The sequence below is a fragment of the Bos grunniens genome, chromosome 23, assembly GCF_055505025.1.
Source record: "Bos grunniens cultivar Pamir isolate PY7600 chromosome 23, Bosgru_T2T1.0, whole genome shotgun sequence".
Taxonomy (NCBI): Eukaryota; Metazoa; Chordata; class Mammalia; order Artiodactyla; family Bovidae; genus Bos; species Bos grunniens.
In genome coordinates this window covers 8,075,591-8,093,015 of record NC_141187.1, presented here as the reverse complement: position 1 = coordinate 8,093,015, position 17,425 = coordinate 8,075,591, and the positions used below count along the sequence as shown (strand labels likewise).

Here is a 17,425-nt window from a genome sequence, read left to right as displayed (position 1 = left end):
AGGGATGGAGGAGCCTGGTAGGCTGCAGTCCATGGGGTCACTAGGAGTCGGGTACGACTGAGCGACTTCACTTTCACTTTTCACTTTCATGCATTGGAGAAGGAAATGGCAACCCACTCCAGTGTTCTTGCCTGGAGAATCCCAGGGACAGGGGAGCCTGGTGGGCTGCCGTCTATGGGGTCGCACAGAGTTGGACACGACTGAAGTGACTTAGCAGCAGCAGCAGCAGGGAACTAAGATCCTGCAAACCATGCCTAAAACAAACAAAAACAAAAATTAAAAAAAAATTAAAAAGTCTAAATAGGAGGCTAGTTTAGCAGCTGATTGCAGCTCTCCTGGAAGATTTTGCTAAGGGAAATACAAGGTGCTCTCTAAGATTCATGCAATTTAGCTGTTCTCTATTAATAGATTTCTTAAAATATCAATGAAAAAATAGGAAGATGGGGTTATTTCATTTTGGACTCAGGGTTGGATGCAAAAATAGGAGAAATGAGTAACTGAAGAAGTGCGTGTCATCATTCTTGATAAGCCTCACCCTTTTCATCTGATCAAATAGGGAGTTTGTTTTCACATGTTTCTTGTATGAATAATACGATTTTTCAAACAGGAAAGTAAAACTTGTGCTGTTCTTTAAGACTATTCAATATCTTGTAATAACCTATATTGGAAAAGACTCTGAAAAAGAATATGTACACACACACACATACCAGAATCATTGTATAAATAAATAAATATATATTATATATAGGTGTACATCAAAGTGATGTACACCTGAATCATGGTAAATCAACTCTTCTTTCAGTTAAAAAAAAATAAACTAAACTCTATTGAATAAAAAAAGAAAAAAAGAAAGTTGACAGATATACGGTTGTTTAAAAAAGGACTCTCATTAACCGAAACACTGATAGGTGAATGCTGGATCTGGGCAACCCGCTCCAGTGTCCTTGCCTGGAGGGACGGGGGAGCCTGGCGGGCTGGGCTGCAGTCCACGGGGTCGCACAGAGTTGGACACGACTGAGCGACTTCACTTTCACTTTTCACTTTCATGCATTGGAGAAGGAAATGGCAACCCACTCCAGTGTTCCTGCCTGGAGAATCCCAGGGACGGGGGAGCCTGGTAGGCTACAGTCCATGGGGTCGCACAGAGTCGGACATGACTGAAGCAACTTAGCAGCAGCAGCAGCAGTAACTCCGCATGTAAAGAATCTGCTTGCAACGCAGGAGACAAAGCAGACTTGGGTTTGATCCCTGGGTTGCGAAGATCCCCTGGAGGAGAAAATGGCAAGGCACTGCAGTATTCTTGCCTGAAACATCCCATGGGCTGAAGAGCATGGCAGGAAGTCCAAAATGTTGCAGAGAGCTGGACAGTCCTGAGCATGAACCTGATGGAATGTTGGGTTTAGTACAGAAAACAGAGATGAAGGAAAAAGAGAAAAGCGTTGAGAAGGGTGGTGGGGGCTAGAGAGGAATTTTGTGATTGAAAAATAGAGGGGGCTGTACGAGCACTTGGCTCCTCTGGAAACTCCTAGTACCTGCCAGAGAGCAGGGGCAAAGTTGTTCTGAGGCCCAGACCTTCTCTGAGCTATGCGTTTGAGATTCTTGGTGGTCTTTCATGAGTGAATAAGCATAAAGTTTTACCCTGTCAGAGTTTTCTCTTTTTTATACTCAGTTGCTGTTAATTTGAATTCCTTCCTCCCTGAACAACTTGTTGTTTGGAGTTTTCCAAGGACACGTTTTATTAATTTTTTTTTCTTACTATAAAAGCAACACTTGTTCACTGTAGAAAACTCAGTAAATACAGAAAAGGAGAAAGAAGAAAATAAATTAATCGTCCTTCTACTCATGGGGGCCACTTGTGCACCTTCCTTGAGCCCTGTGACACCTTCTGAAGCTCGATGGCTGGACTGAGGACCTCGGGCCTGGCCTCCACCTCCATCCTCTGTCCTTCCTGCCTCCTCCCCTCCCCCATCTCCTTTACTCCTGCCACTCACCCCTAAATCACAAACAGCTCCCCAAAATTAAAAGTGTAAATGTCATTATGAATATTGTACTAACTCGGAAAATTTAGGATGGGACAGATCCACAGGTAAGGGCATAAACTTGCACGTTAGCTTTGATAGGACAGGAGGCTATGAGCACAACTCATCTGAAGAAGGAGCTGGGTAAGAACCAGGAAAGAGTTTGTTCTGGGGTTATGAAAAAGCTCACTTTCTCCACCTTTTCAGAGTTGGCAGTCCAGACCTTTCTAGAGCAAAGGCTATCTTATTTACTGTGTTCTGTGGCTCAGACAGAACCACAAGGAAATGGCAGCCCACTCCACTGTTCTTGCCTGGAGAATCCCAGGGATGGGGAGCCTGGTGGGCTGCCATCTATGGGGTCACACAGAGTCGGACTTACCAGCAGCAGCAGTGGCTCAGATAGTAAAGCGTCTGTCTACAATGTGGGAGACCTGAGTTCGATCCCTGGGTTGGGAAGTTCCCTGGAGAAGGAAAAGGCAACCCACTCCAGCACTCTTGCCTAGAAAATCCCATGGACGGAGGAGCTTGGTGTCCATGGGGTTGCAAAGAGTCGGACACGACTGAGCGACTTCATTCAGTCACAGCACACAGCACTTGAAAGAACTGACGGTGAAAGTTGTTTACAGTCCGTGGAATCCTCCAGGCCAGAATACTAGAGTGGGTAGCTGTTCCCTTCTCCAGGGGATCTTGCCAACCCGGGGGTTGGACTCAGGTCTCCCGCATTGCAGGCAGATTCTTTACCAGCTGAGCCACCAGCAAAGCCCAAGAATACTGGAGTGGGTAGCCTGTCCCTCCTCCAGCAGGTCTTCCCGACCCAGGACTTACTATGCACCAAACCCTGTTAGAAGTGCTGTATGTATACTGGGACTTCCCTGGCGGTCCAGTGCTTAGAACTCAGCACTTTCACTACCAGGGCTGTGGTTCAGTCCCTGGTAGAGGAACTAAGATCCTGCGAGCCAAGTGGTGCGGCTGGGGGAAAAAAAGCATCTTGTATACGTTAAATTCATGGTGCTGTCAGTCCATTTTACAGATGAGCATGCTGAGGCACAGAAAGACTCAGTGACCTGCTCAATGTTGAGAGTCACATCTGGGGTCTGGACCTTGGCAGTCTGTTCCTAGAACCCCTAGTTTCAAACCGCTATGCTACGCTGCCTCTAAAGTGCTTTCATAGGCTTTAAGTTGTGATTTCTGCAGTGTGGGGGGTGAGACAGTTTTAGGTGGTTTTTGGAGACAGTTTTAAAAATACCATGTCTTTCATGTGTGTTAGGGGAAAAAAAAAATCTCTTACAAGTGTAATGTTACAAATATTTTCATGTAAGATGAGCAAGATTTAAAAGTCAGCTCCAAGTCAGCTACTGTTAATAACAGTACAAATAGTATGAAAAGTTGCAGAAATAATAAAAGTGACACGCTTGTGAAACACTGTCGATGAAAAAATCAAAACAAAAAATCCCACTTCCAACTCGATGAGGCACCTGGGAGAGATTTCCCACCAGCAGAGATTGGTTCAAAGGTGGTGGACTGAGGCCCACTGTACAGCACAGGGAACTGTACTCAGCATTGTGGAGCAACCCACATGGGAAAGGGTCTGAAAGAGAGTGTGTGTGCGTGCTCAGCCACAGCCAACTCTTTGCGACTCCATGAACTGTAGGACTCCAGGCTCCTCTGTCCGTGGAATTTTCCAGGCAAGAATACTGGACTGGGTTGCCATTTCCTCCTCCTATATATATATATATATATACATATGACTGAATCACTTTGCTGTATGCCTGAAATTAATCAGATCAGATCAGCTCAGTCACTCAGTCGTGTCCAACTCTGTGACCCCATGAATCGCAGCACACCAGGCCTCCCTGTCCATCACCAACTCCCGGAGTCCACCCAAACTCATGTGCATCGAGTCACTGATGCCATCCAGCCATCTCATCCTCTGTCGTCCCCTTCTCCTCCTGCCCCCAATCCCTCCCAGCATCAGAGTCTTTTCCAATGAGTCAACTCTTCGCATCAGGTGGCCAAAGTACTGGAGTTTCAGCTTTAGCATCATTCCTTCCAAAGAAATCCCAGGGCTGATCTCCTTCACAATGGACTGGTTGGATCTCCTTGTAGTCCAAGGGACCCTCAAGAGTCTTCTCCAACACCACAGTTCAAAAGCATCAATTCTTCTGCGCTCAGCCTTCTTCACAGTCCACTTCTTACATCCATACATGACCACAGGAAAAACCATAGCCTTGACTAGATGGACCTTTGTTGGCAAAGTAATGTCTCTGCTTTTGAATATGCTATCTCGGTTGGTCATAACTTTCCTTCCAAGGAGCAAGCGTCTTTTAATTTCATGGCTGCAATCACCATCTGTAGTGATTTTGGAGCCCAGAAAAATAAAGTCTGACACTGTTTCCACTGTTTCCCCATCTATTTCCCATGAAGTGGTGGGACCGGATGCAATGATCTTCGTTTTCTGAATGTTGAGCTTTAAGCCAACTTTTTCACTCTCCACTTTCACTTATTAATACAACATTCTAAATCAACTATACTTCATTAGAAAAAGCAATAAATTAATGATAGTGAGTGAGTGAGTGAGTGAAGTCGCTCAGTCGTGTCCGACTCTTTTCGACCCCACGAACTGTAGCCTACCAGGCTCCTCCGTCCATGGGATTTTCCAGGCAAGAATACTGGAGTGGGTTGCCAATTCCTTCTCCAGGAAATCTTCCTGACCCAGGGATTGAACCCAGGTCTCCCGCATTGTAGGTAGACGCCTTACCGTCTGAGCCACCAGGGAAGTCCAAATTAATGATAAACCCCCCCCAAAGGTGGCAGGCTCAAATTCTTGTCCAGAATGGATTCTGTTGGTCCTGTGAGTGAGGCCTCTCTGGGTGAAATTTTTAAAAAAAAAATTATAATCCTAGAAAAAGTTGGCCTAAAACTCAACAGTCAGAAACTAAGATCATGGCATCTGGTCCCATCACTTCATGGCAAATAGATGGGGAAACAGTGGAAACAGTGACAGACTTTATTTTCTTGGGCTCCAAAATCACTGCAGATGGTGACTGCAGCCATGAAATTAAAAGATGCTTGCTCCTTGGAAGGAAAGTTATGACCAACCGAGATAGCATATTCAAAAGCAGAGACATTACTTTGCCAACAAAGGTCCCTATAGTCAAAGCTATGGTTTTTCCAGTAGGGATGTATGAATGTGAGAGCTGGACTATAAATAAAGCTGAGTGCCAAAGAACTGATGCTTTTGAACTGTGGTGTTGGAGAAGACTCTTGAGAGTCCTTGGACTGCAAGGAGATCAAACCAGTCAATCATAAAAGACCTCTGTCCTGAATATTCACTGGAAGGACTGATGCTGAAGCTGAAGGTCCAATACTTTGGCCACCTGATGAGAAGAACTGACTCACTGGAAAAGACCTGATGCTGGGAAAGATTGAAGGCGGGAGGAGAAGGGGACAACAGAGGATGAGATGGTTGGATGGCATCACCAACTCAATGGACATGAGTTTGAGTAAACTCCAGGAGGTGGTGATGGACAGGGAAGCCTGGCGTGCTGCAGTTCATGGTGTCTCAAAGAGTTGGACACAACTGAGCGACTGATTTGAATTGATACTCCTAATAATTTTTAAGATATTATCTGCCTTGAAAAGTTGTCAGCCTGGGTATCACAGGCTGAAGTTCTACCTAAGGAGCGGGCAGAGAATGGATAGTTATTCCATTTCTAATCTTCACTATATTTTTATTGACTCGCTGAGAAATACGTTAGAAATATTACAAGATTGTGTACAGTTTTTATAACCAGTGCCTTGGCTGAGGGCTGGTTATATAGAGGCATAGACCCTTGGTCACTGAGCTGTACCAGAATCTGGCCACAGAGGGGTCAAGGTCGGGACAGAGTCTTGGCAGCTCCAGTAATCATTTGCAGTGAATAAAATACACATGTATTTTTTAACAATGTGTTTTGTCTGCCCATCCTTGAAACTTGTGCTTCGATGACTTGAATGATGCTGTAATTCTACAAAACTCTGGATTGTACAGACGTTGAAAGAATTTTTTCAAGTTTTTACAAGGTCTTCTTTTTGACAATGCTGGAGGCATTTTCCCCTCTGGTCTCAGTTCCAGACATTTTCATTTAAGCAGACTGTGAATATACCACTTGTTTTCATACAATAAAAGGTAGAGCTGAGTGAGTAGCCACTGTCTCAGTGGCTCTCAAGTCTCAGATACCATGAACGTACAGCTTTTGACTTATATCTCATCGTTTTCCCACCTATTTCTCATTTGGCTTATGTCCTTCATTCTTTTATTCAAAATTGTGTTTTCTTCCATGGCCTGTATATCTGTATAATCCATTTTACATTTTGCATGGAATAAAACAGAATGTAAATAAGGAAAATTATTATGCCCCAAATACTAAGCGTAAAATAGATTATGACTCAAATCGCCAAAGGCAGGGAAACCATAGAAAGTGTTTTTGTAACTGCCAGTCACCATTAATTTGGCTTTGTGAGCCAGAGCTAATGCGTGCATCTTTTCCAGTTCCACACCCAGGCATGCATATTCATGGTGCCTTTGACGTCCTGCTTCTCCCCTGGTGCTTTATGGCTCGATAACAGAACTAGTTGTCTGGGTGTGGAGCCCATGAAAGCAAGATTTTTTTTTTTTAATTTCTTTCTTCCTAAAAAGATTGCCTGATCTATTTTAGACAGGGCCTGGGTATTTGTGGTAATAGGCATGATTCTCTTGTTCTGTTATAGTTCAAGGTCATTCTGATCATAGATCTATTTAAAGCTTTTTAAAAAAAGTTTAAAGAAATTCACAACACCAGGAAAGAAGTAGGGAAAGCAAAGTGCTAGTCAAAACACTTCTCCGAGACTCGTGTGTAAAGGCCTAAATAGACATCTTTGCTGTGTCCTTGTCAAACTATTTTTGGTTTAGCCTTTTAATTAAACTGCCACCAGGACCCTTTTAGAATCCCACTCTACTCTCCGATCCATTCTGAAAACGAGGTGAAGTTTCATACGCACTTTAAGATCTCAGTGACTGCTTTAGACTCAAGTTTTATCTACCAGGGATGCAGGGAGTTCAAGTGTGTGGGATTCTGGAGGTCTATAAACTGTTGTAAGCAGAGTTTTTTAAAAAAAATTATTTTATTGAAGTACAGTTGATTTACAATGTTGTGCTAATTTCTTCTGTAACAGCAAAGGGATTCAGATATATATTATATAGATATATGTATTCTTTTCCATTAAGGTTTATCACAGGATACTGAATATAGTTTCCTGTGCAATACAGTAGGAAAGTGAAGTTTTCTCAGTCATGTCCGACTCCTTGCGACTCCATGGACTATACAGTCCGTGGAATTCTCCAGGCCAGAATACTGGAGTGGGTAGCCTTTCCCTTCTCCAGGAGATCTTCCCAACCCAGGGATCAAATCCAGGTCTGCCGCATTGTGGGCGGATTCTTTACCCGCTGAGCCACCAGGGAAGCCCAAGAATCCTGGAGTGGGTAGCCGATCCCTCCTCCAGCAGATCTTCCTGACCCAGGAGTCAAACCGGGATCTGCATTGCAGGTGGATTCTTTACCAACTGAGCTACCAGGGAATCCCTTGTTTATGCACTCAGAGTTCGTATCTGCTAATCCCAAGCTCCCAGCCCATCCCTGCCCCTCACCTTGGCAACCACAGCAAGTCTGTTCTCCATGTTTGTGACTCTGTTTCTGTTTTATATGTGTTTACTTGTTTCATACATTAGATTCCACACATAAGTGGTGTCATATGAGGTTGATATGTCTTTCTCTTTCTGACTGACTTCACTTATCACAGTCATCTTTAGGTCCGTCCATGTTGCTGCAAGTGGCGAAATTTCATTCTTTTTTACGGCTGAATAATATTCCATTGTATATAAGTACCATATCTTATTTATTCATTTATCTGTTGATCAGCCATCAGTTTGTTTTTGGCTGTGCTGGGTCTTCATCTGCAGTGTGCAGGCTTTCTCTAGTTGCAGGGATTTACAAAGCAGGTAACCAGGAGCCTGTCATTTGCTGTCCTAGGAATGCACCGCTCAGTAGAACAGGGCCCCTGCTTTGCTCACTCTTTCAATCACCTGCAAATCTTTAACGTCTGCTCCTGCTTGGCCCTGCCCCCAGACAAACTGATTTAATTGGTCAGGGACAATGGGGATCGACAAGCTCCCCAGGAATTTCTGGGGACCATAGCTTAGGAAAGCTTAGGAAATTCAGCAAAGCTTAGGAACCACTGATCTGATAGCTACCATCATTGCCTCTGCATCTTGTAACTTCTGAAAGTGATTAGTGAAGTCAGAATAAAACCTTGGTCTGCCTGAGCCCTGAGCCTACTAGTAGGGAACTGCTGATCTTTCAACTCAAGCACTTTATACCTATTTTCTGTGAGTTTCTTAGAAATGTTTACTACGACCTTACTGTTATATTTTCATACAATAATAAAAGCCAATCTTGAGAGTCAGACAAAGCCAGGAGAAATTAGTCATGTAGGGTGACATCAAGTCTATTTTGGTAAGCATTTAATATAATCCTAAATGGTGCAAAGAACAGTTCAAAGTAGTATTAACAACTGCTTTGTAAACAGATACTGAAAGTTCCCTGTTAAGGTAAGTAAGATCGTAATAGTGGGTTCTGGACCAAGTTTTTCAGCATGGGGCAAAAGTTACCCCTGCCCCCCACTAACAGGTAATTCTCTGGACACCAGCTGAGTGTCCTACAATTCAACACAATTCTGACCTAGTTACCTGGAGATGGTGTCCCTCCCCACTTCAGATGCCAATCAAACATCCAGCCTTTGGCCTGGCCCACTGGAGATCAAAGGTTCCAATGACCTCAGCTTGTGGGTTCTATTAATTTGCTCAGAGAACTCAGAGAAACACTTTATGGCCACCCGTTTATTACAAAAGACTGTAACTCAGGAACAGACAGAGGAAGGCAATGCAGAGGGTAAGGTATGTGGGAAAGGGTGTGGGACACCCATGCTCCCTGAGAAGTTTACCCTCCCCACATTGCCACATGTTCACCAACCAGAAGCTCCCTGGACCCGGTCCTTTGGGGTTTTCATGGAGGCTTCGTGGCATCGGCGCAACTGATCAAATCATTGGTCACTGGTGACTGACTCAACCTCCAGCCCCTCTCCTCTTCCTGGAACCAAAAGGTCCAACCCTCTAACCATTTGATTTGTTTTCTTGGCAACCGTATGTGTTTCTGGATAAATGGCTAGAAATAGAACATCACAGTGATCTAGCCAGACCAGACTGGCAGACTCCTGTTGGGGTTCCAGCTTTCCCTTTATAAACTTGTGACTTGGGAGCAAGATTCAGGGTACACGGAAGGTGGGCACCATCAGCCTCAGCAGGATGAAGGCTGCTCTGGGCTCATCGCAGCTGCGGCCTCGGGTCACCCGGGGCAGAACTGCTCACGTTCTAGCGCGTGAATCACTGAGGGATGTTTTCTGAATGCAGATTCCAACTCAGCAGGTTTGTTGGAGATTTGGCCTGAGGTTCTGCATTTCCAACAAATTCCTGGTGATGCCGCAGCCGGTGTACAGACCACACTCGGGATCGAGATAACTTAGCATGAGAGCTACTTCGTCCCCTGTTTCGGTGCTTGACCGACATCCTGGTTCTTTCTGTGTCTCTGTGTTTCTCCGTGTACCTGTAGCTTCTGTCCCTCCTCCAGTTGTTTGTATCTTAAGTACAACTAATTACAAATTTCCACAAGAGAAAAGATTGAATTGATTGATCTCAGAATAGTGGAGATATGGGTTTCCCGGAGGCTCAGATGGTAAACAATTTGCCTGCAATGCGGGAGACCTGGGTTCGATATCTGGGTTGGGAAGATCCCTTGGAGGAGGGCATGGCAACCCACTTCAGTATTCTTACCTGGAGAATCCTCATGGACAGAGGACCCTGGCGGACTACAGTCCATGGTGTTGCAAAGAGTCAGACATGACTGAGCGACTAAGCACAGCACAGTGGAGATACAGGCACTTTAAAAACTATGCTTTCATCCTTTCTCAAAGTTATTTCATACCTTCTAAATATTCTTTCACACACTAGCATAACTCGTTTTACCAGAAAAAAATTTATCTCCTGCTATTGGAACGAACCACATTATCACTCTGCTGTCTTGTATGCCATGCTGACCAGATTTAAACCCTTCAGAATCCCACAGAGCTGGAGAGGAGAGTACAAACTCAAGAGGCAGGAAGTAGAACCCGTGGCACTAAAGAACACATCCTAAGGACACAGCCAGCATCTTTGGAAGGAACCGCAGAATTCCAGAGGGTCCGGCAAATGGCATCCAAACTTTACAAGCCCTGCGTTCCTGAAAATTTCTAATGTTCTATGTGTCAGGGAGTCTGGCATCGCAGCTCCACGGGCTCATTCTGGAAGAGGGCAGGAGAGCTTTGTCAGTGTGTGATGGTTTCCATCTTTAGACAAGCTTGCAGCAATTCCATGTCAGCCATGCATGGTCCCTTGGCACGTGAATACAGTTAAAATGCAAGAGAGTCTTATCTGAGCGTGTCCACAGGAGCTCAAGTCGGCCTGTGGATAACTGAAAGGCTTAAGAAGATTTCTCTGCAGATTTGTGCTAATTGTTGGCTCAGGACTTCACTGGCTCAAGATGGTATGTTTTACCAGCTTTTTGTATTTTGCACTCAGTAACTCTGGCTCAGACGGTAAAGAACTTGCCAGCAATGCAGAAGACCTGGGTTTGATAGCTGGGTCCGGAAGATCCCCTGGAGAAGGGCATGGCAACCCATTGCAGTATTCTTTCGTGGAGAGTCCCATGGACAGAGGTGTCTGGTGGGTTACAGAAGAGTCAGACATGACTGAGCAAATAACACATACACACACAGAGTAGAGAAACAAGTACCTAACATAACACAGGGGTGGGAGTGGCGGGGCGGGAATCAAAGCTCTTCCTTCTGGGAAAGCTCTAGGATTTGACTGAAAACTGCTTCATAAAATGGTCCAAAGACTCCAACGCCTCTCAGCAGTTCCGAGCTGAAGGGTGGGCCTGCTCTGGTTGGCTTCTGACCCTGTTTCTGTTAAAGAAAGGGCTTTCCTGAGCCTGGACTTGCCCTCTCCACTGGTCACTAGCCTTTAACCACAGCTGCATGAGAGCATTGTTTTCTGGACTCAGGGGGGCAGGAAATCAGCTGATCCTGCCTCCTGCAGACTCCCATCGCCCACCCACCAGATGGCGTCATGGAAAATTGTACATCGACCCTCAGGTTTTCTGCTCGTGGAAAGGACCACCCCGCAGGCTGCCCTTTGAAAGGTTCTGCCAGCCCCGCCGCAGTTTTCTTGCTGGGGGTGCTCAGAGCACACGGAGCTGCTAGTTGCATCTTAGCTGCTGAAGGCCTGAGATGGGCAATGACGAGCACCATACCATATTCCCCAGTTAAGTGCAGGAACCATATACATGGCACACACGTTATCTCATGACGTAACTTGAGCCCGCTGATGTGTACAGATATTTTTAAATGAACCATAGACATTGTTTTCCATGTTGGTTTGTTTTGCAGATGTTCCCGCTTCAATCTCCCAACCCGTCAAACACTGGTTGTTCCTCCTTGAAGTCATAAAGACTTTCTGGGGTGGCCTGGCTGTTTGCTTCCTTTTTCTGTGCTTTGTCACAGTGGTTTGGTGGAGCAAATTATGACAGAGAGGAAAGTCAGAGTGCTTCTAGAAAGACAGAGAAGACAATGCCCACACTAGTGGCAGAGCTGGAGAGTGCCTTCAGGAGGACAGAAAGGTCTAACGCGTAACTCTCGGAAAGTTCGCTGATGGTGTGGGACTCAAACCCCCTCTGCTGCTTCTTGCACAGAATCTTTATAAAGGATGTGGTTCTGACCGATGGCTTTGTGTGAACAGAAGACACAAGAGTGTGTAAATATTTGCTGTGTGTGAAGATTTCCAGGTTCTGGTGGGTGTGAAGAGAACACAGCTCCCAGGTGCAGGGGCTGGAAGATGGGGGCCCTGGGTGTGTTTGCCCAGGTTGTGCACTGCCTGGGAAAGCACTCCTCATGTTGGAGGTGAATGTCACCCCTTAAAACTGTCTCAACCTGCACAGCCATCTGTGGGGCCCCCTAATCAAAGGTCAGCTCCGCAGTGGGTTTGCTTTTTCAACATCGGCACATTTACAGAGCACCTCCTGTGTATATGGGCTTCCTTGGTGGCTCAGCTCGTAAAGAATCCACCTGGAAAGTGCGAAACCTGGGTTTGATCCCTGGGTTGGGGAGATCCCCTGGAGAAGGGTAAGGCTACCCACTCCAGTATTCTGGCCTAGAGAATTCCATGGACTGTATAGTCCATGGGGTCGCAAATGGAAAGTTATGACCAACCTAGATAGCATATTTAAAAGCAGAGACATTACTTTGCCAACAAAGATTCGTCTAGTCAAGGCTATGGTTTTTCCTGTGGTCATGTATGGATGTGAGAGTTGGACTGTGAAGAAGGCTGAGCGCCGAAGAATTGATGCTTTTGAACTGTGGTGTTGGAGAAGACTCTTGAGAGTCCCTTGGACTGCAAGGAGATCCAACCAGTCCATTCTGAAGGAGATCAGCCCCGGGATTTCTTTGGAAGGAATGATGCTAAAGCTGAAACTCCAGTACTTTGGCCACCTGATGCGAAGAGTTGACTCATTGGAAAAGACTCTGATGCTGGGAGGAATTGGGGGCAGGAGGAGAAGGGTACGACAGAGGATGAGATGGCTGAATGGCATCACTGACTTGATGGACGTGAGTCTGAGTGAACTCTGGGAGTTGGTGATGGACAGGGATGCCTGGTGTGCTGCGATTCATGGGGTCGAAAAGAGTCGGACATGACTGAGCGACTAATCTGATCTGATCTGATCTGAGTGACTTTCACTTTCCTATGGCTAGAATTTTATTCTTGCCTTGGAATTTCCCATATGTTGTAGGGAAGGTGAAGTGAAACGCAGAGATAAAAATATAACATAGCATATGCTGAGTGTCACATGAGCTGTATAGAAACTCTTCTCAGAAATTCCAGTTCCGTCAGATATTCTGTGAAGTGTCGCAGAGTGGATTCAGTTGGGAAAACACTCGTGGAGCCCTTGTGTGAGTGTTTCCTTGGAGACTCCCCATGCAGGTGAAGACTCTCCTTAGCATATGAAGGCTGGGGGTCTTGCAGCAGTGTAATCTGCAGACCTTTTGTTAACACTGAATTCCCTATTTGTTTGAACCTGGAACCCATTTTTGTATAACACCCATGAAACATTCCAAGAAAATGGTGAGATGCTGTTGTAGGGGACACGCACTGAGGATTTAAGGGTGGAAGAAGTCACGGTGGGCTGGAATCACTGTACTAGGGGAACATTTCAGGGAAGCAAAGGAAAAGCAGCTCAGCCTCCTGAGATCCACAACAGTCAGGTGAGCAGAGCCAGGCAGGGAAGAGAATGCTCGCGAAGCAGGAGAGCAAGGAACACACACACACACACAATTCATGTAGACATAGTCACACATGCATGCACATACATACACGTAAATGCAGGCACACACATTCATATACAGACACACAGGAACACAACATACACACACACACAGACACATGCACACACACACACACACACACGCACACACCGCTGTACCACAAGGGGTTTCAGTGTCCCGCCTGCAGTAAAGGGATGTGTTGAGGTTGCTCAGAAGATCCCATCAGTCTCTGCCATTGTGTCATCTTAGGTCCTGGAATAATTACCTTAGAGGGAACCTTTGAAATAACTAGCCTTAATGGTGGTAGAACTGCTGTAAACTTAGGCTTCTAAAATGTCTTACTCTTAAACACAAATCAACAGGCAAATCATATGACGTAATGGCACGAGTTCTTTATTTTTTACACATTTCTTCGGGTAATTTTAAAGTTACCCACAGTGATGAACTGGCAGTGCTTAGTCTATTATACAGAATAAAAGCATTCCCCTCCCTATCCCCCCTTTAATTGGTTTAACTCATTAGGAACCACTTTTGATAACTCTTTAGAAGAATAAGCAAGATTAAGAACTTTATTTCTATCATACCTTTAGGCAAGGCAGAGATTTGTGAGGCTTTTAAAGGTAAGACTAAAACAATGAAATGTTCGTACCAGAGGGTGTGGAGCAAAGGAAGCCTTTCTACACTGGTGGTGGGAATGTAAATTAGCGCAGCCACAGAGGAAAACAGTATGGAAGTTGCTAACAAAGATAAAAATAGAGTTGCCATATGATCCAGCAATCCCATTCCTGGACATATATCAAGACAAAACTGTAAGTCGAAAAGATACATGCACCCTGATGTCCATAGCTGCACCATTCATAATAACCAAGCATGGAGACAACCTAAATGTCCATGGACAGATGCGTGGATACACAAGGTGCGGTATCTTTTTGAGAAATATATATACGATGGAATACTACTCAACCATGGGACAGAATGAAATAATGCCACCTGCACCAACACGGACGGACCTAGAGATGATCACACTAAGCGAAGTAAGCCAGAAAGGGAAAGACAAGTACCATATGGTATCTCTTATATGTGGAGTCTAAAATATGACATGAGTGAATGTGAAACAGAAAACAGAAACAGATACAGAGAGAACAGACTTGTGGCTGCCAAGGGGCATGTGAGTCCGGGAGGGACGGAGGGGACTTTGGTATTAGCAGATGCAAACTACTCTATAGAGAACGGATAAGCAACAAGGCCCTAGTGTAGAGTGCAGGAAACTCGTCAATATCCTGTAATAAGCTATACTGGAAAAGAAAGAAATAAAATGTCACACACAGATGGCCAACGAACACAGACAAGGATGCTCAACGCTGCTCATTGTTAGAGAAATGCAAGTCAAAACTACAACGAGTACACAAGTCAGAATGGCCATCATCAAACACCTACAAACAACAAATGCTGGAGAGGGTGTGGAGAAAAGGGAATTCTCTTGTACTGTTGGTGGGAATGTAAATTGACCCAGCCACTATGGAGAACAGTATGGAGATGCCTTTTGAAAAAAAAAAAAAAAAAGGAATAAAACTATTATATGACCCAACAATCCCACTACTGGGCATATACCCTGAGAAAACCATAATTCAAAAAGACGCATGTACCCTAAAGCTCACTGCAGCACTACTTACAATAGCCAGGACATGGGAACAACCTAGATGTCCATCGAGGGATGAATGGATTAAGAGGTTGTGGTACATATACACAAAGGAATATTACTCAAGCATACAAAGGAATGAATCTGAGTCAGTTCTAGTGGGGTGGATGAACCAAGAAGCCTGTCATACACAGTGAAGTAAGTCAGAAAGAGAAAAACAAATGCTGTTTATTAATGCATATATATGGTATCTAGAAAAATGGTCCTGATAAACCTACTCGCGGGGCAGGAATAGAGACGCAGACGCAGCAGGGGAAGGAGAGGGTGGGACGAACTGAGAGAGCAGCATTGACACGTGTACATTCCCGTATGTGAAATAGATGGCTAGTGGGAAGTTGTGTATGACACAGGGAGCTCAGCCCAGCGCTCTGTGACAACCTAGAGGGGTGGGTGGCGGGGTGGGGGGAGGTTCAAGAGGCAGGGGACGCATGTATACTTAAGGCTGACTCATGTTGTTGTATGGCAGAAACCAACATGACATTGTAAAGCAATTATCCTCCAGTTAAAAATAAATTAAAAAATAAAATGTCAAAAAAGAAACATATGCTATCAAACTGAACACAGCCATATTAATACTTGATCATTTAGAACAATGATTCTCAACTGGAGACAGTTTTGTCCCCCAGGGGACATCTGGACATAACTGGAGACATTTTTGAACGTCACTGCTTGGGAGCTGGGTGTCTTGGTATCTAGCGGGTGGGGTCAAGGATGCTGGTGAACAGCTTACAAGGCACAAGACACCCTCTACTACAAAGAGTTGTCCAATTTAAAGTGGTAATGGTGCTAAGTTGGAAAAACTTGGATTTCAAGATACAGACAGGGTGGTTCAAACCTGTCTTCAAGTTTCTAAAGTGAAATGTTTCACGAGCGTATGAACTGAGTTCTTGTTAAAAGAGGGCAAAAAAATGAAAGTCACTGCACGAAATTTCTCTACATTCCGTAGGGACAGAGTTGGTGGCATTCAGTGAATGGTAATGTAATCACCGCTTCTGACTTTAGTTTGGAGCACACAGCTTAATTATACATGACAGCTCCCACGGTGAGAAAAGAAATTGTCATGATGGAACAAGAAGAAATAACCGCCCCCAAAAGTCCTGGGAAAGTTTTAACAACAAAAGTGGTAGCCAGTGGAAATCGAAGCAATTGACTGTCACCTTGTTCCTAAAACAGCTGAACCCTCCTGGCGGCGACTGCCAACAGCATGCTGGGTCAAAAGGACCTTGTCAAGGAAAGGCTTGTAATTGGCAACAGCTTCCCTGGGCAAGAGAGGGAGAGAAAGAGCTGAAAATTTCCATCGCTCTGTGAATTGCTAAAACACAGAGCACAAAGAAGTGGACATAACAGCTTTTAAGCAAACAGCGGCTGTAGACCCCGCAGATGTTTAATGAGCCTGTGACAGGACACTTTGCTCCGTCCCAGTAGCCATAGCTAATTTTTACTAAATTTCACTGACTCGGTGGGCAAAGGTTTCTGAGTGAGACGTCCTATCATTTTTTTGGTTACCTATAAATAAATTGTGGGAGGTACAGCTCTGGAGAATTCTAGTCAGTTAGAAGGGCTTCCCTGGAGAAGGCAATGGCGCCCCACTCCAGTACTCTTGCCTGGAGAATCCCATGGACGGAGGAGCCTGGTGGGCTGCAATTCATGGGGTTGCTAAGGGTCGGACACGACTGAGCGACTTCCCTTTCACTTTTCCCTTTCATGCATTGGAGAAGGAAATGGCAACCCACTCCAGTGTTCTTGCCTGGAGATTCCCAGGGACCGGGGAGCCTGGTGGGCTGCTGTCTATGGGGTCGCACAGAGTTGGACACGACTGAAGCAACTTAGCAGCAGCAGCAGCAGCAGCAGCAGAAGGGCTTCCCAGGTAGCTCAGTGGTAAAGAAACTGCCTGTCAGAGCAGGAGATGCAGGAGACTCAGGTTCGATCCTTGGGTTAGGACGACTCCCCTGGAGGAGGAAGTGGCAAACCACTACAGTATTCTTACCTGGAAAATCTCATGGACAGAGGAGCCTGGTGGGCTACAGTTCCTGGGGTCGCAAAGAGTCGGACACGACTGGGCCACTGAGCACACACTGTCTGTTAGAAATAGAAGGAGGCACAGATGTGAACTGTGGGTACTGTTTCCTCTTGCACAGGACAGAAGCAAGAAGATTCAGAACCGTGGAGACGGCATCTGGGATCTCTGGGTCACTGAATGGCAGGTACCTTCCCTTTCTTCCGCC

General features: G+C 45.3%; 1 protein-coding gene across 4 annotated transcripts in view; it reads right to left on the bottom strand.

The window, feature by feature from the left end:
* Positions 1 to 36: 36 nt before the first annotated feature.
* Positions 37 to 17,425, bottom strand: part of LOC147346543 (uncharacterized) — a 41,438-nt gene continuing 24,049 nt past the window's right edge. The window contains exons 2-4 of one of the 4 annotated variants that reach the window (XM_086371056.1): positions 17,188 to 17,279; positions 16,358 to 16,459; positions 9,921 to 10,844 (exon numbers count right to left, since the gene is read on the bottom strand). In XM_086371056.1, the coding sequence (XP_086227182.1) occupies positions 10,700 to 10,844; positions 16,358 to 16,459; positions 17,188 to 17,279 (339 nt within the window). In that variant the 3' untranslated portion in view covers positions 9,921 to 10,699. Of the gene's footprint in view, positions 255 to 8,910; positions 10,845 to 13,873; positions 16,460 to 17,187; positions 17,280 to 17,425 lie in introns of those variants that run through there. The other 3 variants (XM_086371059.1, XM_086371057.1, XM_086371058.1) reach the window with 3 other exon arrangements.